Here is a 23,426-nt window from a genome sequence, read left to right as displayed (position 1 = left end):
CTGCTTCATGTGTGCAGTCAGGGAGATGTGTACCAGCAATTACAGCTGAATCTAAAAAACTAAACAAATAACTTAATCGCTGTCGTCCTCCTTTTTTCTTCTTCAGGAAGCAGTAATCAGGATTTACTAAAAATAACTGGTATATAATAGTATAATGATGATGCATATCGTAGAATAGCTAATAAGGAATAAAATAAGCTTCTGTGTGTCTTTTTTTAAAATAGGTTCACATGAAGTGGAAAAAAGTATACTGTTACAATATATAAAAAATAACTAAGCAGTAGTAATAGTTGTCAAATGTCTCAACATGAGTTGCTTAATAGTTATAGATACTTTATAACATGTCAGTAGACATGTAAAATTAGCTGAAATTAGTAACAAAACTTGGCTTGATTGAGTAGAAGAGTGAAAAGCTAAGTTAAAGCAGAATTCCAATAAGCAGAAATAGTTTACCAGTTGCTTTTCCACTGCATTTTCAGGATCGTTCCCTGTCGTATACTGAGTCACAGTTTTATGTTGGTCTAACTACATTCTTGGTTGGTTTTATAGCTCATCAAGAAAATCTTCTAGAGTTCCTACATATCTACATGTGTACTAAATGTATTAAAATGGACACTACTTCCACGTTTGATGCCATTACGGTTCTCTCATTCTAAATTAGGATTTTTGTAATGCACAACTGTTCAAACCGTTGTTGGCCAATATTTGAACTCAAATATCTTAAACAGCAGGGACTGGAATGTGGTGTTATTGAACAAGAGTTCAAGAAGATTAACTTGAAAGCGTTTAGTTATAGCGTGGGCAAGACTGATCTCATGTCTATGTGAGCAATGGCGACAGTGATATGAATGCGTACAGGCACGTACTTTTGAACCAGAGGAATAGCGCAGAGGCTTGACATCACTGCCATTCAGAGCATTTAATTGAGTATCACATTCCACATATACACACCTGCAGATTTTTGAACTAAACGTGTGATCACTAACATGCAGTAGTCTTCACAGATGTGTAGAGCAAGGTGGTGACATAGCTGTAAAGGTATATATGCACCTGTTTGTATTTGAATGGCATGTTCACAGTTTATGGAACCACAGCTGTGTGTGTGTGTGGGAAGGGAGGGAGTACAGCCAAACACCTGTATTCATCAAAAGTATGCGTTAATTCTTTTTCTTTTTTGAGATCATTTCATTGTACAGTATACTAAAGCACTGAAGTTATTCCTTTGTCACATCATTCTTATGACTTTCATTTTGCTGCTAAAACATCGTTGTGATAGGCGTATCACAATGGATAAATGCAATTTATGTTTCTGTAAGAATGGATACATTTAGTATGATTTATATAAATGCTTGGTGTAAATTACGAGAAAAAGTATAGAGATGAAGTAAAGAGATTGTTGCAGCGTAGTAATAATAATAATAATAATAATAGTAGTTCCAAAATCTTACATGAATGGAACATATAAACTGTTAGAAAAAAACAGAAAGAATCATCTTTTGATAGTGGACTTAGAAATGGGTGCAAGAGATGCGCTTTTAAGCTTGATTTTTAATTACTATCTTCTTACATTGCAGTATTCTGATAAGGCCCTGTACACTCAGCTCTGCTTTTACCGATACATATTTGATGTGGACTATGCGATGGATAAACTGATGAGTGAAGATGATAAAGGTAAGTTTAAATTGTTAATTAATTAACTATATTTTAATAGCAACTTGCATGCGAGAAACTATACCTACACATTTGTACTCTTCAAATCTGAACTACGAGGCTGTGATCTAAAACAGAAAATAGATGAAAGTATGAATTGAGAAATCCCCTGTAAGAGGAATGTGTTGCGTTATGAAAATCATAGTGTAACCTTTTAGCTAAAAAATGCTCAAATAAACGAACAGTCTGGTTTTGGCCTGTTGTACTTATGTTTCTTCTTTCAGAGGTTCTCATTTCATTTCTGAATCCCTCTAAGACAGCATAACTCGCTCTGATGCTTGCACTTCAGAAGGGCTTTGTACATCCAGAGGAGGTCACACTGTATAGCCATCTCAGGCTATTATAGCTTTGTAGATGTACTGAAGGAATGTTACGTGGTGGATGCTACCGCTAGCTGAAACCAAATTACTTTGTGTGTAGATCTCTTGCCTAGTATAAGGACGTAAGAGTAGAAGAGGCTTCATGGGTGATCACATCCAGTCTGCTGCTACTGCAGACCACCGCATCTTTGAGGATTGGAAGTTTATGGCACTTTATTTTGAAACCTGTGGGTGGTTCTACCCCTTTCACTGCTGCTCAAGGTGTGTTTCAGACTTTTGATCTGTGGTGACTGAAAATTCACTATAATTTTCCCATTCTAACTTGTTTGTGGCTGATTTATGTCCATTCATTAAATGTTTATTTATTTCCCTTCCCTGATTTTCTCCACTATGCTTTTGGAAACAGTGGTAATATCTCTGTTTTGTTTTAAACTAAGGCAGAGACACTCTTAGCTTTCTTTAGGAAGAACTGGTCTCTGCCGCGTGATCCTTCCTCTTAGCACCTTTATGTGCAGTCTTTTTTAGGTTGAATTCAAGATCTTCGAGTATGAGAAACTAGAAATTACATGGTATTTTAGATGGTATCTATCTGGTATCTTGTATGCTGGTTCTATACATTTGCTGGAAGTACCTCTGCTGATGCTTTCCTGAGTCACCTATGCCCTGCTCATAGCTGTATCATATCATTAACTTGTAGTTAAGTAATAATAGAAATCTTGAGGTTTGGGGGGGGGGTGTTTCCCCTCCTGTCACTTCAGAATCATGAGTTCATATCTCAGGTTCATGGCATTTTGTTTTTCTTTAATTTTCCTGGTTTCATTAATTTTGGACTGCTTAATCTCATTTGTAATTTTACACTTCAAGGTTAATGAATCATTTCTGAAAAATAGTATGGTGGCTTCTGCATTCATGTAATTTCCCACCTTCTGCCTTAATCAGAAAATGTTTCTTGGACCCTCACTGCTAATCAGAGAAAGTTCAATAGAATTAGTTTCCAGAGTAATTCTCAAGGAATTGTAAGAACTCTGCTAGGACCTTCTATTCTCTTGGACAGTTTACCTTTCAGCATAGTGTATTTTTCTCTTTTTTCTTAGCTATTTGAAAGTTATTGTATAATCTTCTTGAGCCAGGCAGTGATTTCAGTCTTGGTGCTGCAGCAGGTGTTAAGGCTAGATAAATTAGATATGTTAGTTTTCCTTTGAAAATTGGTTCTCTTCAAAGAGACTAACTAGTTGAGTCTGGTAAACCTATGTACAATTCTGTCTCCTTTTTCAGATATCTTTTGGGAGGAAGTAATCTTTCTATTGCTCTAAAATACATGCAGAACTTCAGAACAGCTGCCTATGGCTATTTGGGTCACCTTTTTATTTTATAGGTACCAGCGCTCTGTTTTGTAGTAACATATGTTACTGATTTGATACGCTTCATGTAAAACTCCGTAGGATTGAAATAATTTTCATGTGCCAATTTTGTTGTAGGTCTGAAATGGAAATGTAGTGACCTCCCCTTCATAACACGAAGCTTATGTTTATTTTCCCTTGGAAGCCAAAAAAATTTTGTTTCCATGCCATCATTCACAAGCCATTCTGTGCTTGACCTGTGATCAGCATCATTTTATCAAAAATGGTGGCAAAACTTTAGCGTAGGTTTTGTACATCTTTGGTATTTTCAGTCTCCTCTTTAATTTTTATGTGACTAAACCACTTATTTACTGTTGGTTTAAGTTTGGTTTGGGGAGGATTTTTGCTTTGTTTTGGGATGTTTTTCAAAGCCTAAATTATATGGACTTTTGTCAATTCTAGTTTTTATTGCCATTTTCCCTAAATTTTTAAGACCAGTTCTTCTTTCTTTTAGATTCTGTTTATTCTTAATAGCAGCTTTAGGTGTTATTCATCTTGGAGTGTTCTTCTATAAAAAGAAATAATTTTCAATGACTAGAGATTCAAGACATAAATGTGTTTCCCACCATAGTTTGAAAGAACTCATGTCTTCTCTCATTCCAAACCTTGAGATTTCACTACTAGTTCACTTGCATTTTCTATACTTGCCTCTTCAAAATACAGAACCTTAATTACAGAACAGGTTTTGTTTGTTCAGCTATTTATAGTGAAGGTCCATAATATTTATTGAAATGGAATCTAAAATAATAATTGTGAAATCAGTGGGAGTTCAAAAAGATATCTAAGCTGCTCCCTTTCCCTGAAAGAGGATCAATACCATAGCCTACTTTTTAAAGATAGTCTAAATTTAAAAATCCTGTGGTGATGCAGCTTCTACAACTTGTCGTTTTACAACCAGTTTCTTCTGGTGCTTCACTGTACTTAGTATAGAGAGCTCTTCTTTATATCCAGGGTGAATTTTACTTTCTGAAGCTTATTCTGTGCACGATGGGTGATAAACTCTCGAAGAGAATAGTCTTACATATTTAAAACCTGTATGCTATCTTCTATGTCTCTTTCAACTACTAACCCAAATGTTTTTGAGCAACAGGGGGAGAGTTTTCCACTTGTCTGCATGTTTGGTTTTGTGTGGTTTTTTATAGACCTTCAATAGGTCAGATCAATTAGAGTGGAATACAGCAGAAGGATTAATTAACATGTTTTGCAGCCTGTTATTCTGTTTATTTATACCAGTATGGTGTTTACAAGATTTGCAACGTTGTTCACTCATGTTTTATTTGTGATCTACTGTAATCATTATATACTGTTGTTGGTCCATCTTTTCCTGCTAAGAATCAGAAATAAGCTGATTGGTTTGCATGATATTTTCTTGTTTCAGTGACTGGTGAAGTTAGCTGTCAATTATACCATCCAGGCATACCTGGATTATATAGTTATGGGTCTTTAGTCCCATTCTTAATAGTAGCACTTATCCTCCAAATAAATGTTTCCATTCATCTGGAAGTTTAAAGTCTGTTATAATGATACAGTTTAATATGTTAACTTTGTGATACAGTGCAAGGTTCTTAGCTGTCATACTACACAAAGTGAAATTCTGAATTCCTTTGCTGGCTTTCTAAATTAGGAACTGTTGCACAGTTACTATCAAGTCAAAAACCAACTTAATTTTCAATTAAGAAGTGCTCCAACTAGTAACATACTCAAAATGTTTTCAGTACTTTTCTCACGCTTAGTTTTTCAAAGCTGGGTTGTGGGTTTAGTCAGACATTGCTACTTAGGTGAACAGTCAGAGCAGTACGAAGCAGCAGGAATAGCAAAGTAGTAGCATCCTGTGTTCGTTTGGATGAGAAAGGGATAGGTAAACTATCAGTGATTTTAAACGTGTGATGTTTAAATACAGGAGTATGCTCGCTCTGTATGCCTTAACTTCAGAAATGGAAACCAATGTATTTTTATGGCTGTGTCATCGGGAGATCAAAATAGAGTGTAGTAAGCTTTATATCATTATTCCATTCAAATATTGGTATTGTTAAATATTCAAAGATATTACTGTTTTCATTTTGCTTCTACAGTAAAATGAAAACCTTTAAAAATGAAGAGAAATGGAGCCCACATAAAGTCAGTACAGCTACTCTGCCTCACGCAGATGTCTCTAGTTCAGTTCCCCCTCCTGGCGTTAAATAGATGATAAGGATGCTGCAGTCTCCTTATTCACAATGACTGCAGCATTATTCCAAAAGCATTAATATCTCTGAGAGCTGCAGGTTTTTTTAGAGAAACAGGATCCTGGTCATAGGATTTTTTCTGTTCTGTACTCTAAACTGGGGCTGAAAGCCACCACCTTTCCACCATCCCATTTCGAAGAGAGGGAAGGTCACAAATGTTGTTTGCAAGGCATTTAAGTATTTCAGAGACAGAAATTGCTGTGGTATATTCTTTCCCACAATATTTTCAACTGTTGAGCCCACAGTTGTTGGATTCTGAAAAGTCTGGACATATCTGTTTAAAGGGTAAGCAGAAGAAAGTGAGGATGGGAGGAAGATAACTTTGGGAAAAGTGGCTAAATGTTCCTGCTTGTTAGGAGGACCTACATCTTCAAAGTATGTGCCGCTCTGTGGAAACAGGATATGGTTGTTTTGGTCATGTACTTCTGGACTGCGGTTTTGTAAAACCAAATGCCTAGTCAGAGGGTATTTTCACACTTTTATCACAGCTTTATGTGTGCCTCACTTCCATGCAGACACCAAAAGTGCCTAGTTTACTTTATGGATGAATAAACTGCAAAATTATGTTGGGAAAAATGAAAGTCTTCTAGGCTGTTAGACCTAGGCATGAAAAAAAAAATTCAGCTCTGAATATTTGTGTGAGCCCTATCATTTCAGTGTTGGGTGTTTTTTCCCCTTTATGTTCATAGCTTGGTGTGCCAAGTAGTTGGCTGAAGTGATTTTTTTTTTTTTTTAATGGAAGATTTTTTTGTAACTCTTTGAAAGAAGACAGTGTACGATGGGGCTGATGATAGAGCTGCTTGTCAGGGTGGTTTAACGTCTGTCCTTCTGTCGGCTGGTGACGGTGGTGAAACTGAGAGAGGCGGACTCTAACTGCCTTTAGCGTTGAAAGGATGGGCCTGAGCAAGGAAGCGTTCCTGCTCTGAGATACAGCATGGAGGTTCAGTCAGATAAAGGGAGGACAGCAGATGTGAGATGGAGCTGGAAGGATTGTATTGTATGTGAAACTAGTGTAGGGAAATGAAGACTTCCAATATCAGAACAGTTTGCCTCGTTTTTATCAATATACGGGCAAGACGACTACAAAAAAGTACTTGTTGCAATAAATAAGAAAGGGCATATAGTTATCTACGTGAGTTTTCCAGGGGAAGATAAGGAGAAATCGTATAAATAACCTACGTGCATATGTGTATGTGCATTTATTTTTAAGATGGCAACAGCTGAAACTTGGCATATCTCTTTTCAAAGAGTACAGTTCGATAAACAAAGCATTTCTGTTTGCGTCACATCTCCAGACACTATCGCTAAGTTTGCTATAGTGAACTTTACATCCAAGCAAACAAATGCTCCTCTGCACATTTGCTGTCAAGTACTTTGTCTTCCAATCATGTTGTTTTGAAGAGATTGTAAAATAATAATTTTCAAGAATTTAATCTTTGAGTATATCTTCAAAAGCACTTGTTCATTTTTCCTTAAGGTGTTGTTTTGAAGAGAAAGATTTCTGAACATTTTTTTTTAAATTTGAGTCACCGTTTCTTGAGTATTTTTAAATCTCGTTAACTTTTTTGAAAGCAGAAACTATTGAAAATTATTCACTGTAGGTTTTTTTGGCCCTTTTGAAGTAATGTATGGGCAGTTAGCTGATCTTTAAATCTTAAGTTGTCCTCCCATAATGATCATAACTTTTTTTTATTACCAGTTGGACATTTTTTAATGTCTTAAGTGTAGCTTTTTCTCCATTTTAGACCTGCTTGCGTGGTCTTTTCATTAAATCTACAAAACCTAAGTAAACCCCATTACACTGTACATTTCTATAACTCTTTCTCTGAGCACAAAGCTTAATGGGCTGTGACACCTCTCTTGGAGTTATGAATTGTTGAGTTATTTTCTCTGCTTGTGAATGAAATAAATGGAAATAATGAGTTAAAACAGTTATGATATGTCCACAGCGTGGGAAATCTGTGGCATATGACAGGAATGCATTTACTGTGGCTCATACCGCTAATAAAATCGTTTTGATTAATGAAGACTTTTTTTCCTTGCACATTGTATTAATGTTGCAGGTGGGATGAAGTAGCGGCTTAACTAACTTCTGACTCGTGAATTGGAATGCTTATTTGACCTCTTCAAATAAATATCCTGCTGCTACTGATAGATACTTTTTTTTTTCCTGTATGTGGGAAAAACAGAAATATCTTCTCATGTACACTTCAAGATTTTTTTCCTACTTTAGTATGTAGATACATGCCAACTTGTTATAACCCATGCAATGGTGTAGTCTATCTAATGTCATCTGCCCCCTTTATCAGTTCTCTTGTGAGTTTCTCTAAACAGAAAATATTTTTTAAAGCTCTTTTTATTTCACTGTTTCTTTTTTATCTGCAAGTCTCTGACGTTTTCCTTATAGAGACCTTTATCTTTGTGGTTCCATCTCTTGATGAAGTTTGGGGTTGGTTTTTGATGGGGGGGCAGTTCTGTTGTTACTGTTAAATGCAAGTCAGAAGTGACAAGGCTTCTTCTAATGACTACTGCTTCTCACAGCAGTAAGCTCTTTTCTCTAGTGGAAAGTGCAAGACTAGCATGTTTTTCCTTTTAGAAGACCCTGAAGTTTGATGGATCTGGCAGTGTAGTAAAAAAAAAAAAAAAAAAAATCCTGTCTTTTAGATACCAGAATTCTGACATTGATGCTAATTTTTTTTAAATTATTTTAGTAGAAATTGGAAATACAAATACAAACAATTTAACTCTGTATATTCCATTCAGTATACATGTGCCTAGACATCAGAAGGATAATGTAAAGCTAAGGCTTTAAAGAGATTTAAAAAAAGATACAATTATCTGTATGATTTTTAAGTCTCATAAGAAATGTATTTTAGAACTTGCCAGTGATGGCTCATAATCACTTTGATATTTTGAGGAAAATGGTAGCTTTAAACAGATGATACAGAATTTATTTTTAAAAATGTATTGTGCTTATACAGTTGATGGCTTTTATTTCCATAATGTTTTTTACTACATAATTATACATCTTAATTACGTAATTACCGTCATAATTATTATGTAATTACATGTAGTTCCACTAATTACAAAATCAGGAAGTGTAATTATCTACTAAAAACTTTCCGAAATCTTATTTGTTCACTAGAGATTATTTAAAAGACCAGTGACCTACTGAAGATGGTGTACAGTGTTGTACATAATACCAGCTCTCCTTTTGCCTTTCTTCATGGCCAGAACAGTTTGAGAGGGTTGTGGAAGGACTTGCATGTCTTTAATTATCATTTCCTTTAAAATGAGGTTGGAAACCTTGACTGTATTGCCTGCAAATTTGGAGCCTCTTAATTTTTGTCATCGCTACCTTGTATCTTTAAGTTTAAAAATTCTGTAGCTGAACTTACAGAAAGTTGCATCGTTTCAGTTAACACCTTTGTAACTTTATTATTTGTGTTTTGGTTGAGAGTATCTGGTTCAGGTATCTACTGTCAGCTATAAAGATGCTTGGAAAAGTATTGTTTATGGCCGTGTGTATGTGGAGTGAAACCTTAACTCCACAAAAGATAGGGAGAATGCAGCTGATTTCTCATGGGCCAAAGATTTCTTTTATTGAGTAAAACTGCTTTTTTAAAGTTTGTTTTCCCGTATTGAAATACGTTTGTGTCTGTATACTGGTTAAATAATTACTGTTGCACATAGTTGGTTATCAATTTGTCTAACCGTGCAGTTTGAAACCAAAAATGGTTTGCTCCATGTTAGAGAAGGGAAAATTGATATTCAGGACATTTTATGGTTCTTTTTCCCTGTTACTTTCTTAAAACTGGGCAGATAGAGACTCTCTTTTCTACATATTAAATAAGTCATGTGCTACCTTTGGTAGATTGAATGGAGTAGTGTAAAGTGTTAGATTCAGTGATTTTTTTTTTTTTTTTTATTCTGTAACACAGTGATATAGAAAAATGACATCAGAAATACAAAGCTTTCTCTGACACTCATTGTGACAGCAAGCATGCTTTTATTATGTCACAGTATTAAAGCAAACCAGCAAAAGGAAAATACTTTCAGTAACAGAAAATAGAATTCATGTGAAAGGGATGATGTAAAAAAACGATCACAATTTGTGATACAAATAAAAAGGAAGAAAATTGTAATCTCTGTGTCTGAAGGGAAAAGGCGAAATAGAAACATGCAGAAAATGGGTTACTGGAATATTGAAATTTCTGTGGAACGCCTCAAGAATTAATACTGCATTGCACGTGTATCGGTGCGTAATTTTTCTGTGCTTATTACGTAAGGCAACTGCTTTACTGTATACTTGACAAAAGCTATTTTAAGCTCCCAAACTTGGCCTGGGTCCGCAGGTGACGTGAATCTGTCATCTTCTTGATGTTAAAGTAATTACCTCAACTCACTTCCGCTAAGCGTACAAGTCCTAAGGAGAATTTGCCGCCAAACCAGTTTGAATTATATTGACCTTTAAAAGAAACACATAGAGTCATTGTGAACACAGAGTGTGAAAACAGGATCCTTAGTTGATCTCCAAGATTTAAATTAATGCTGCAAATAAAATTATTTTAATTATTATTCTTACTGAAGTATAATAACTGCACAGGAGACATTTCTTTTCAAATATCTTTCTGTATCCTTAACAAACAAAGGATTTATATCCAAGACATTATAAAAATGTAGTTACACTCTTTTCTCTAAGAAATGGATGGAGATAAATTCTTCTCTTTATTAAGGACTAGAAGGCCATGTAGAGAATAGCATAATGGAAAATATTTTTTTTTTTAATTCCATAGGGGACATAAAAACGGTGCATGATATATGTATAAAAATGCAGCACAAGACAGGGAAGGGTCTAAATGCACCTTAAATTTGGTTTATTAAATCAAAAAATACTTCCCTTGATAAAGGAGTATTACACTTTTGTCATCACTCCATCAGAAAAATGAGGCGGTATCAACCAATCCAGATTGATCTGTTTGGGGGGGGGAATGGAATTGAGCACTTGAAGCCATGGGTGTTACTGCCATGAAAGTAAAGAGCGCATGAGAGTACGTGTTTGTTTGGAGTACATATTTCAGAAAAGCGCGTGCGAGCACAGCCACCACCTCTTTGCCTCACAAGCCATGCCTCTAGTTGCACAGTTTTTGAGTCCCTCTCTCAGCAAAGCCACACTCGTTCCATGACAAAGAGCAGCTCTGCAAGAAGCAAAGAAAGAGAGCTACCTTTTTTGTTTGTTTTCAGTTATTTCAAAGATCATCTCTTCATAACAATCCAACTACCAAATTTCATGTTTCAGGCCGGTGTAGTTCCATATTGTTCTTTTGAGAACAAAGGAGTCTTCTGTGACAGGCCAAAGCGTGGCTGAGCCTTGAAGAACAAACACAGCAGGAGGTTCTTCTGGCCTGGCATGTCCCTCTTCTGTGAGGAGGCTCAGCTGGGTGAGAGGGGCGGCTGATCGGGTTAGGGAGCTCTTTGTTTGTTTTTACCTAGCAGAAATGAGTTTGGTAGAAGTTGATTTGATCCTGCCAGGATTACAACTGTCAAATGCATATCAAAATGTTTTCCTATCTTATATTATTTAACTCAGAATATAATAATGTAATTATTTTGACATGAAAACGTTACATAGTGTGGTATTTCCACTTATCTTTAAATAGACATTTTTCACTTTGTGAGAGATGCATGCAGTAAGACAAAACAAAAACTGAATAAAAAGGAGTGAGTGACAGCCTAAGCTAGTTTATTTAGATGATAAAAACAAATAATATTTGACATTAATAGAATTTTACAGACTTGGAATTAAAACATTTAGCCACTTATGGCATTGTTTTATATTTCTGGTGTAGCAATATATGTTGCATAAACGGCCAGCAGAACATAACAGTAGCACCTTTATCAGATTATTATTTTTCTTAGAAATTGTGCTGCATATTTTGGGGGAGGGCAAAGGAGCATTAAAGGAAACTTTACAAATATGTTTTCTTTTTATACTGTTCATAAATCGTATACATGTGTAGTGACCTTAAATTAGACTTCTTTTGATTTTTAATTTTTTTATTCCTAGAGCTGAGCCTGTAGTTTGAAACATCCTTAATGGAAAATAGTTAGTGGTGAGTGACCAAAACAAATAGAGTTAATACACTCACTAAGAGCATTAGCTACCATGCCTTTAAACAGTAATGATAAACTATAATAATCAAGACCTTGATGAGGAAAACTTTTATTTCATACTTTACATTTTGTATCGTACAGGAATCAATGGATTTGAAATTTGTTATCATGCATGCAATTTCACAATAACTTGACACACAATTCGATTGTTTCAAATATTACTTAATTTAGGAAGTCAATAGTGTAGCTTCTTGATTGGAAACAAGTATGTCCATAATTTTGCAAAAGCAACAGATACTGGAACGTAAAATGCATGCATTCAGTGAAGCACAACTACTGCAACTCTTCTTGCATTTAGAGAGAAAGAAAGAAAAAGAGGTTCTTATCTGAAGGTTTTGTTTCTGAAAATCTGGATGCAAGTGTAAAAGCAGTATTTCTATTTGTTCCATTTCTGTTTTCCAAAGATTATCAGCTGTTTCCCAGTTTAAGCCATACTACAGATACCACAGTGAGGCAAGCAGCCATAAAGGCAACATGGTTATAAGGACACAGCAAAAAAATATTTGCTCAGTGTTTCTATAAAAGGGAAACTGTACTATTATTCAGAAATTACAGTGAAGTGTACATATCTTTTTGAACTTTTGAATATGATCTGACATCTCTGCTTCATTTTGATTTTACCGTATTGCCATGGCAAACTTTAAACGTGAGAAGTATCCAGCCAGGAGTTCCTATTTAGACAAAACATGCATTTTGTTTCAGTATTTAGTCTATTAACATGTAAGCAAGCCTGTGTTTTCTAGTAAGTAACGAAAAGGATCCTTTTTGTTCTATTACGGCATCTGACACTTGTGGTTTTTGATACATACATATATTCTCTGTCCTACAAGTGAATACCGATGCCACACTGACCCATAGGGTCTAGATAACCAAATATGCTTTGTTTTAAGCTGTCTCTCCAGCACCCACTTTTGCCTGTGGTATCTGTGGGTTTCGAGGCACCTGTGATGTGGCTGGCTGCTGCTCTCACCGCTTTTCCGTTTCCAGGTATCTCTGCTGCCCTGGCAAAAAGTGCTCTCTCATCTAGCTCCTGGGTTTGCTCAGCTCTTCCAACATGAAGATGCATTTCAGAAAGTGAAGATAGTTCAAGTTATGGCAGCCACTGTAAAATATTTGTCTTGAACTCTAGTATAGTACGTAATATGTGTAGTAGGAGAGAGCGGGTTTGGTGGCAACGGCTCATCACCTCCAGTCCCAGTGCATTGGTGTATTCTGCTTTTCCTTCTTTCAGTCCTATTAACTGCCTTTTAGGGAGAAAATATGATCATCAGGAATATTTTTTTTTTTTTTTTTTTTTTAAATGATAGGCATGCTGGGCTTTCAGGAGCCCTCATCTTCACACTTTTTTTTTTTTAATAGTCTTACTGTTTAGAGATCCTTTGGAAATAGCTTTCAGTTTCCTGCTGCCATCAGCGTCCAGTGTCACCTGCTGCACATTTTAGACCCCCATCCTTTCAGGGATTGAAGTGCTGGCACTTTGCTGTCGCTGAAGCTCTAGGCCTGCCATTGAGTTAGCATCCTTCACCAAATAATAGATGTGAAAGGACAGTAACAGTACGTTCAGGCTTTACAAAGGTTTCATGAGGATAAATGAAAGAGGGGTAAGATATAACCACAGATTACCACAGCCTAAGATAAACAGGTAATTGCCGTGGTAAAGCCTTGCGTTGCACATTCATACGTTAGGATGCCTTTCAGGTACTTGTCTGTGTGCCTGTACCCTGACTGTAGAAACAATGTTAGTGGTTCAGCATTACACTTCAAAAATTATGTTGCACTTTGAGAGGACTGGAGTTGTTGAGGATTTTTTTATAGAGTAAACCTTTCTTTTTCATGGAAGAGGAAAGGGTTGTGGGTTTATTTGTTTGGTCTTTGCTTCTTAAGAGACAGGTAAAGAACTTCCAGTTGTCACATCAAAATCCATGGCACTATGTTGGTACCATAATCAAGGGCCCAACAAACTATTAACACTAAGGTAACTTTTTCTTAGGCTGTTGTAAGGATTCAGGGGCAGGGGGTGTGGAACAGGTTGTATTTTATAAAGGAAAGGATAAATGCCTGTTCTGAATTACACAAGAAAAGAGCATTAGTGCAAAATTAGTGCAAAAGAATAAGGGCATAAAAGAACAAACCAGATGTATGAAGTGAATTTGTTAAAAAACAATCGTAAAACTCACAATACATAAAATGTGGGGGAGAGTCTTGAGAAGTAGAAATGTTGAAGGGTTTGGAGAGGCAACAATGAAACTAATTTACAGTACAGCTTGACAGTGAAATAGTTCATTGCAAAATATGGCCTTTATTTTTATGGGTTCTTTGAACCCGATGAGGTTACAGTTAGGTCCTGCATTTCCAGTAGGAGCTCCCCAAACTTTGGATTTCGTTACAGTTATACTTGTCATCCTGTGAGAAGTTTCTCTTGATTAGGGAGGTGTTAAATAAGATCTGTTGTATGTATTATTGAAAACCATTGCATGATCATAGTCAGAAACCTTACATTGGCATTAGTCATCTCTGAAAGAATTCTAGAGTTAGAGTTGTTTGAAAAGTGGTCATTTTGTATCGTCTTGTTCTGGATGTGGAAAGGGGGGAAGGCGAAAAGTATGTGGTAAAGAATTCAGGTTTATCATCCTCTAAACATAAAATACGATTTGGGAGGAAATATCTCTTTGCAGAAATCAGCAGTTTTACAGATGGAGTACATCCTTCTTGGGAAGTTTCTTCAGCAGTTGCAAGCTGATGTTTTTGAAACATCTGTAGTAGGCCAGCATTTCTGTTGAACAGTACATTTTTGAAGGCCGTTATTATGATAAACCAAGTTCTTAGCATAATTCAAATTAGTATATATACTTTGCTTTTAAAAATTGAGTTCTTTTGCAGACTGTGAACTACGAACAACACTCAGGAAAAAAGATACTGTTTAACTTACACAGAAATTTTTATATTTAAGACTTTAACAATGTGGGTGCTTTGTGTCACCAACTGGGTCTAACTAAGTGAGGTCCAAGGAATTCCTGAAGGTCAAACAAACTTTTCATTATAAGGCAAAGCTCTCTAGTGCAATATATCCCAATTATAAAGATAATATAAATCACAGCAATAACAGGCCTTTTATATAGCAAGAAGCCACCCTTATCTCTTCAGCTGATACACATTGCCTTTAAAAAAAGAGAGTGACAGGTTAGGCAATAGCACTGAGCTGAGGAATGAGTGGGGGTACACATAAAGGTTTTCCTCCCTTTGGAGGAAATCCATCTGATTCTTTGATAGATGCAAAGTAGGGAGAGGAGTGAACAGAAGATCCTTCATCTTTCCACGGGTAAGATTTTCTACTTGGCCACAGATGGTCCACCACTGGATATGCCTTCCAAAGCAGTGTGTATGTGGTGATATTTGACGCAAAATTTGTCACTTGCACTACCTGTGCAACAGTACAGATGAAAACTGAATACTCCTAAAATATGAAATAGCTCAAAAAGCTGAAGGGTTACAGTTCAGTGAAGTGACCAAGAGACTGCATACATTTCCCCTCTCTACTGGCAATGATGATATGCCTCACTAAGATTTTCTGGTGTCAACACTGTAAGAAGTGATGCTTAGTATGAATGCAAGAGAGGTGAAATCTACTTCTGCACAGAAGATACTGGTTCAGTCTTAGCAAGAGTATCACAGAATGACTGAGGCAAGGAGGCACCTCTGGAGATCATGTAGTCCAACACCCTGCTCAGAGCAGGGTCAGCTACAGCAGGTTGTTCAGGGCCATGTACACTTGGCTTTTGAGTATTTCCATGGATGGAGACTCAACAACTTCTCTGGGAGACCTATTCCACCATTTGAGCACCCTCGCAGTAAAAAAGGACGGTATTATGTTTACCTGGAATTTCTTGTATTTCAGTTTGTGCTCGCTGCATGTCATTCCGTCACTGGGCACCACAGAGAGGAGTCTTGCTCCATCTTCTTTAGTGCCCATATCAGGTGTTTTTACAAATTGATGAGGTCCCCTGCCTTGAACCTTCTTTTCTCAAGGCCCGAGCAGTCCCAGCTCTCTCAGCCTCTCCTTGTATGCTGGATGCTCCAGTCCTTGTAATTATATTTATAGCCCTTTGTTGGACTCGCTCCAGTAAGCCATGTCTGTCTTGTACTGGGAAGCCCAGAGCTGGACACAGCACTTCACCAGTGCTGAGTACAGGGGAAGGATCACCTCCCTCGACCTGCTGGTGATGCTCTGCCTAATGTAACCCAGGGTGCTGTTGACCGCCTTTGCTGCAAGGGCTCATTGCTGGCTCACGTTCAGCTTGTTATATAGGTACTTGAGTATATAGGTGCTGTGTGAACAGGGGCTCTGCTGTTCTCTTACTGTCTACATAAAGCAAAGCAGGCATTCCACATTATATGTTACTAGTGGAGAAAACTCCCTGCAAAGGAATGCACTTCATCTCCACTGGCTTTGAGGTCTCAAAGTTCAAGCATTTGTGTGTGAATTTATCAGTCCATGCTCCACTGTGTAGCCAAGAGAATTGGGCAGTTCCAGGACGTGACTCATTTAATCTCATCTGTACTGGGCTGGTTTGGATCACACCTGAGAAATGCCTCCTCTCTGCTTCATTGGTTATAAAGGAGACTCAGAATTGCTAGTTCAGATCTAGAAAGTGATATTTCTGAAAAAGTTATACCAGAGACATAGTCTATGAATTCGCCATGTTGGATGCCAAATGTGGAAAATTATTACGTACAGCACTCCAGTCACCTGAAGGTTTTTCATCAAAGAATAAAAAAATGTTTCCTTTGTCCTTCTACAGTTATAACCTCTGTTGACTAAAGCAAAGTGAGAAGAGCCTGTTACTCTGAAATAAACCACTTTTTCATCCCAGAATAACCTATTTCTAAAGTGAACGTAGCTAATTGTAAAGACTCGGGGAAAGGCATCTTGTCATAGAATCACAGAATGGTTTGGGTTGGAAGGGACCTCAAAGATCATCTAGTTCCAACCCTCCTGCCATGGGCAGGGACATCCTCCACTAGACCAGGTTACCCAAAGCCTCATCATAACTGTTGACCGTGAGGAGGCAGAATTCCATAACTCCCACCACTCCTTCAGCTAAATCTGTTGTGAGGTCTGCAAACCAGCCTGTTAAAAATCACTTTGAGAACAGAGTTCTGCCTTCTGTCATGGGAGCAGGCTGTTGTTTTGTGGTTATTTGTAGAGAAGCGGAGGGTGTAATTCTTCTAAGGCCCTACTATTTTTTAGAGGGACAAATCCACAGACTGAACTTCTTGTATGGGGTCATTTGGAAATTAATTTACAATCTTCAAGGTGAATAGCTATTATCTATTAATAGCTATTCTTTACCCACAAGAGATTTCAGCAGTTAAAAGCCAACTCCATCAACCTCTGCTTTTTCATATTCAGTAAATACAGGGATTTTGATAACTCCAGACAAAGTTATACCAAGGAGGAGTTTAATATTCTACAGATCATAGCACATAATCTTTCATCTTTCTGTTTGAATGTCAAGCATGAAAAAGGAAAAAAACACATTTACAAAGTTGATTTAAGAAGGCCATTTAAAATATATTTCCTTACAGCAGAGCAGCCTTGGATGATCCATCGTTTTACTTGTAGACCCTCTTGAAGGAGGGTGGAAGACAAAAGGCACGCACGGATTTGTAAGTGTATCAAGTTAGTACACCAAGATCAAAGGCTTTCTCTGCATGAGGGACTTTGCACATTCTCTTCCAGATCAGCTGCAACATCAAGGACAGGAAAATCTGCGAAGCATTTTGTTTGCTATGTGTTCAATCTCCTGTCATCTGCTAATGCAGTCTTTGTCAGAAAGTACTTAATGTTGTGGTACCCAGGTAACCTGCTTCCCTGTTTCACGTCCATTGTTCTACTGAATACGTATATTCCTATATTCCCTGTCTGAAATTGCTGACTTTTCACAAATTGGAGGTGATCGGCAGACATGCTTCCCTAGGGAGGAGAAAGAAAAAAATGTATTGACATCCTAGTCGTGGGGCTGGTTGCATCAACGGGACGGAGTATATTGTGTCCTTGATGTATTATTGGCAGCTGAGCCTGTGACCTCTCACTATTTTCAGAATGGCCTGTCTTATGTTGCCATTGAAGGGCACGATAGAGGATACAAATCCTTGCAGGTCATATGGGTGGGGGTCTTCAAAGAGAGAGAATGCGCTCGTGCCTGTATCCGAATAGCTGCGGGTATGTGTTTTGTGCACTTCTGTAGTGTCTTGTGGATGAATTAGCAGGATTCGGGAGGAGCACACAGGGAGAAATGGGAAAAGAAGTTGTTTAAAAAAATTAAAAATGTTTGGTTTTCATTTTCTTTTGAATTTGGCCAACGTGTTAAAACAGAATAATGCATTTCTTAGTGTGACTGTACGCTAGGTTAGAACAGGGGTGGTGTTCCCGAGTGCTGAACTCGGGTCATTCTTCATCCCAACTGTGTTTTCCCAGTGGTGCAAGTTAAAGTTGGCTGGGAGTAGTTTGCCACGTTTGCTTTGTGAAAAGCTTGCTTTTCGGGAAGTTTGCCCCAGTTACTTTCCTGAGGAGGGTATAAGCTTTGCCAGGAGTGAACAGCAGTTACTTGGTGGCTTTCATGTGCATTTTGCAAAGTATGACTAATTATTTCTTGGATTCCTTCACCTTTGATAAAGTCTAATTAAATTAGGAACAGGTAACACAAGTTTGCCATCAATGGCTTCTTTTTTCCCACTGTTAATGTCATACCAGTAAGGATGACCGCACTGAAAGCGTTCCCTTGCAGTTAGCATGCAGGACCATGTCAAGGAATAGTAACAGTGGAGTATTTCAACTCTTGTCACTCTCTGTCCTGTGACAGGGGAAAAGATATCCCTCTTTCAGTGTGTGCTGGCACAGTTCTTGCGTATCATTTGCACTGGTAACGTACAGATTTTGTAAACCAACATCTGTAAACCAGTGGGTACCAGAGAATTGGGTGTTCCCAGTCCCAGATACTAGTGGTAATGAACATCAGGTCACTGTAGCACCAACAACTCACAAAGGCAACTGTTTTCTGAGGAAGTTTGACTCTATAATGCACAGAAGTTTTCTAAGGGGGAGTAAGTACTTATTGACAACTAGTCTGACAGGAAAAAAGGGAAAGTTAAAGTTTAAAAATGAGAAAAAATAAAGGTGGGTTTTTTTAAAATTCTGTATTAGTAAAGTACGTGAGTGTACCCAGGAAGAGCAGTATGTTGGCAGTTTCTTCTATTTTAATACATAGCTTGAAGGCGTATAGACAGTTACCGTGTACCTATAGGTATGGGTCCTCTGCAAGCAAGCACTGCAATATTTTGATGATGGTCTTCTAGATGATGATGTAAGACTTCTCTGCACATAGTCTGAAAGAATCCTGTGTTGGGTAGCCATTCCATAAATTTATCTAAGCAGCCAGTTTCTGTGGGATTTTTTTTTTCCTTGGAATTATGTATATCACTAAGAATTATTCATTTGTCTTGCTCCTTACAGTCAGGTAAACATTTAATTTAAGGTGGGCAGAGGTTTAATAAATGTTTTTATTTTTGGAGTATAGCGTGTTCCCTTTCCAGACAGAAAGGAGATAGACTTCTTTTTCATCTTACCTTTTTTTTTTTTTTCTGGTGCTTTGGGGATCTGTTTTGCTTCCTAATGTGTAAAATATTGTGTGGGAAGTAGGCGAAGGTGAGTAAGGTTGGAAATGACAGTGAGTTAGATCTCAGGCATTTGAGACTGTCACAAAAGCTCAAATTTAAAAAATGTGTTGTTATAATGTTGATATGTAGCTAACAGTCTACAGCTTAACTTGGGATAAAGCTAGCTGTTATCAAATACTTGAACAAAAACTCATGAGTAAGTTCTGCCAAGTGTTTATTAAATATAGATTTATCTGTTAGTATTTCAAGCTTTTTTGGATGAAATACCTCATGTGGTGGTTGTTCTTTGACCAAGGGTGTGGGCTTTGTGGTTTCATCATAAGCAAAATAAAGCAACGGTATTTAATTCTAGCCACATGCTTCATCCAAAACTAGATCACAAACAGAATTTTTATTTTGTTTATAGTTGATCTTCCATGCAGCAGCAGATGCTTTAGTCTGTTGTCATCTCCCCTGTTTTAGTGACTGTTTTTGACAGAGCAATTTGCTTTCAGGTGTCTTGTTTTACTTTTGCGTATGCTGTCCTTATGCCTGATGTTGTGGGAAAGTCATTTCCTCAAATCAGCAATGGTAACAATTTGAGTAAGTAAATGGCAATCGAATTCCAAGTCTTCCAACAGTTCTGATGTGCTGATATACCAGATCATCATTCTCCAGAAAAGCCTTGTCTACCAGTCATCTCCTGTTACAATCTAAGATATGTTTTGGATAATTCTGCTTGATTTGAAACACTTTCAAAAATTTCCACTCATACAGATGCTAATTAGCGATTGACTGAATGGATGCAGTCTGGTAAGGTGCTGTTCCATTTGTAAGTTAGCTTCAGTCTCATTAATCAGAATCGGTTTCAGTAGCTTCTGGAAAAAATTTCTCAGCGAGAGTAAAATGTGCAGCCTCCAGGACCAAAATCCACAAAGTTAAGGTATGCCAAGCATGACAGATACGATAGATAAGACAACATTGCTCTCAGTGTTTTTTGAGTGGGAAATAATGAGATCTGTGTATTTTTAATTACGTGAATTACATGGGAGCTCGTTCTGCTTTTGAAAGTGTGTGTTCTTTGCATATGACAGGCTTTATACTGAGTTATTAGTAATTTGTGGACTTACTTGATTGCAGTCAAATATGCATATTTAATATGTGCAAGAACTCATAAAAGCCATTTAAATATGAAATACAATTGAAACACCTCATAAAGAGCAGTCAAACCTATGAAGTCGAGTTACAACGAATTATTGCTGTTAGCACACCACCCGACTGCACCTTTTTATTAGAGATTTGACCTTTCTATTTGCATTTTCTGGATTTGTGGTTTTAAGCAATAACTTGATGTGTAAGATGCTTTTACTAGGAGAATTTCTTTCTCCTAGCCTTCTTTTAATACTGCAGGGCTTTGAATATTTTTAAGAGTTTCTGGTTGTGTAAAAACCGATTAATTGCTTTTGAAAGCAGGCCGTGTTACCAGCTGTTGATAGGTCTGCTTACATCTCTTTTCAGTGTTTTTGTGAACAACTGATCAAATTAGATTCGTCACTCTTGGCTTGTGGTGATTTTAAATTGAAATGGAATATATTAAAGCAGCCAACCACGCTGATTATATTGCAAGCCTCATTTAATTTCATACATTCACACATTATAGTGAAAAGCAGGATTTTTTTAAATGCGTGATTGTGACTGTACCTTTAGTGACTCTAAAGGTCATCTATAATCAGTGCATAATTTATTACTATTAGATATCTGATTTCTGGAAACACGTTTCACAGTACTACATATACATTCAAAGTGGAGAGCGAACAAATCAAATTGTTATCATTTCGCCAATACACTGTTCTTGATACCATCCAAGTCCTTACTGGTCAGTAGACTGCTGCATTGAAACCTTCGTACGTAATTGGACAATTGTTATACATAGATTGCAGCACTGTCCGTTCTGAAACACTGTGGTGGGTTGACCCTGGCTGGGGGCCAGGTGCACGCTAGCGCTGCTCTGTCACTCCCCTCGTTCACCAGACAGGGGAGAAAAAAGTACAACGAAAAGCTTGTGGGTCGAGATAAGGGCAGGGAGAGATCACTCACTAATTATCATCACAAGCAAAACAGACGGAACTTAGGAAATTCATCTAATTTATTACCAAGCAAAACAGAGTAGAGCAATGAGAAATAAAACCAAATCTTAAAACACCTCCCCCCACCCCTCCCATCTTCCCGGGCTCAACTTCACTCCCGGCTTCAACCTCCGCCCCCCCCAGCGGCACAGGGGGACGGGGAGTGGGGGTTACGGTCAGTTCATCACACGGTGTTTCTGCCGCTTCTTCATCCTCAGGAGGAGGACTCCTCTCATCGTTCCCCTGCTCCAGTGTGGGGTCCCTCTCACGGGAGACAGTCCTTCACGAACTTCCCCAATGTGAGTCCTTCCCACGGGGTGCAGACCTTCAGGAGCAGACTGCTCCAGCGTGGGTCCCCCACGGGGTCACAAGTCCTGTCAGCAAACCTGCTCTGGTGTGGGCTCCTCTCTCCACGGATCCACAGGTCCTGCCAGGAGCTTGCTCCAGCGCGGGCTTCCCACGGGGTCACAGCCTCCTCCGGGTGTCTCCACCTGCTCCGGCGTGGGGTCCTCCATGGGCTGCAGGTGGAATCGCTACACCCCCTCATCCTCCCTCCATGGGCTGCAGGGGGACAGCCTGCTTCACCATGGTCTTCTCCACGGGCTGCAGGGGAATCTTGCTCTGGCGCCTGGAGCACCTCCTGCCCCTCCTTCTGCACTGACCTGGGTGTCTGCAGATGTTCTTACATCTTCTCACTCCTCTCTCTGGCTGCAAAAGCTCTCCCTAACTGTTTTTTTCTCTTTCTTAAATATGTTATCACAGAGGCGCTGATGGGCTTGGCCTTGGCCAGTGGCGGGTCCGTCTTGGAGCCGGCTGGCATTGGCTCTGTCAGACACAGGGGAAGCTTCTAGCAGCTTCTCGCAGAAGCCACCCCTGTAGCTCCCCCCCTGCTACCAAAACCTTGCCATGCAAACCCAACACACAAACACTGAGGCACTGGAGCATACATTAGACATTATAGGGATGGCAATGTGTTGTTATGAAGGTGTTCCTTCTTCTGGGTTACCAGATAACAATATTTTCCTGCCATGTTCACAATCATAATGTATGTTTCTTAAAGCTTTTTCTCATGTTTTATTAACTGGCACCTCCTTATAACCTCCGGGAAGCTTGGTAGAATCTTCTAGTTGAGAGTCAGTAGAAATGCTGACAGAATAAACTTTTACACAAACTCCCTGTATCCCTCTCCTTACCATTATCTTTGAAAAAAAAAATCTCTGTTATTCCCCTGTACTTGCTCAGATGTAAATGTCCTGAAAGTTAACATTGTGAATATTTGGTGTTTGCAAAGTGGCTTCAGTTTTAAATTCATATTTCAGAGCAAATTTTTCAGTTTTGCGCATAGCTTAATGCAAAAGAACGCTAGTTACACAGTAGCTTTCAACGGGAATTCTTGTATTATTTTTGAAAAATATTGCATAGGCTTTTAATGTAACTTAGGCACAGAAAAATTACTGCTTATTCCAGCATTTTGAAAATATTTTACAGTGATCTTTGTGTCATTCTGTACACAACTATTTCCTTTCTAGAAAATTCCTTTGGGAAAGTAGTAGATACACCTTAATGTCCAGATAGCGGTTGCTAATCTGGGGAAAAGTGAAGGCATCGGTCTCTTGGTCTTGCCCTGGATGGCCCCGGCACTGGATCAGGCTGGAGTTCCACTCCATTAGTCCCTTGATTTACCAATAGCCAACTGGATCTGAAGCAAATGTTTCCTTAAGAGGTTACTGTGGTAACTTGGTCAAATTAGATTTCCTGCCAACCCTCAACAGCTTAAAGTTAACATTAGTTAGCATTTTCCCTTTAATTCAAGTA

At 38.1% G+C, this 23,426-nt stretch overlaps 1 protein-coding gene across 2 annotated transcripts in view; it reads left to right on the top strand.

Annotated features, from left to right (window-relative positions):
• POLA1 (DNA polymerase alpha 1, catalytic subunit) overlaps positions 1-23,426 on the top strand; it is a 215,044-nt gene that overhangs the window by 168,586 nt on the left and 23,032 nt on the right. For both annotated transcript variants that reach the window (XM_075774829.1, XM_075774819.1), the window contains exon 36: positions 1,575-1,671. In XM_075774829.1, the coding sequence (XP_075630944.1) occupies positions 1,575-1,671 (97 nt within the window). The remainder of the gene's footprint in view (positions 1-1,574; positions 1,672-23,426) is intronic.

Source organism: Balearica regulorum, chromosome 1 (assembly GCF_011004875.1).
Source record: "Balearica regulorum gibbericeps isolate bBalReg1 chromosome 1, bBalReg1.pri, whole genome shotgun sequence".
NCBI lineage: Eukaryota > Metazoa > Chordata > Aves > Gruiformes > Gruidae > Balearica > Balearica regulorum.
The sequence above is the reverse complement of the archived record's forward strand: the minus strand, read 5'-3'. Positions and strand labels throughout refer to the sequence as shown.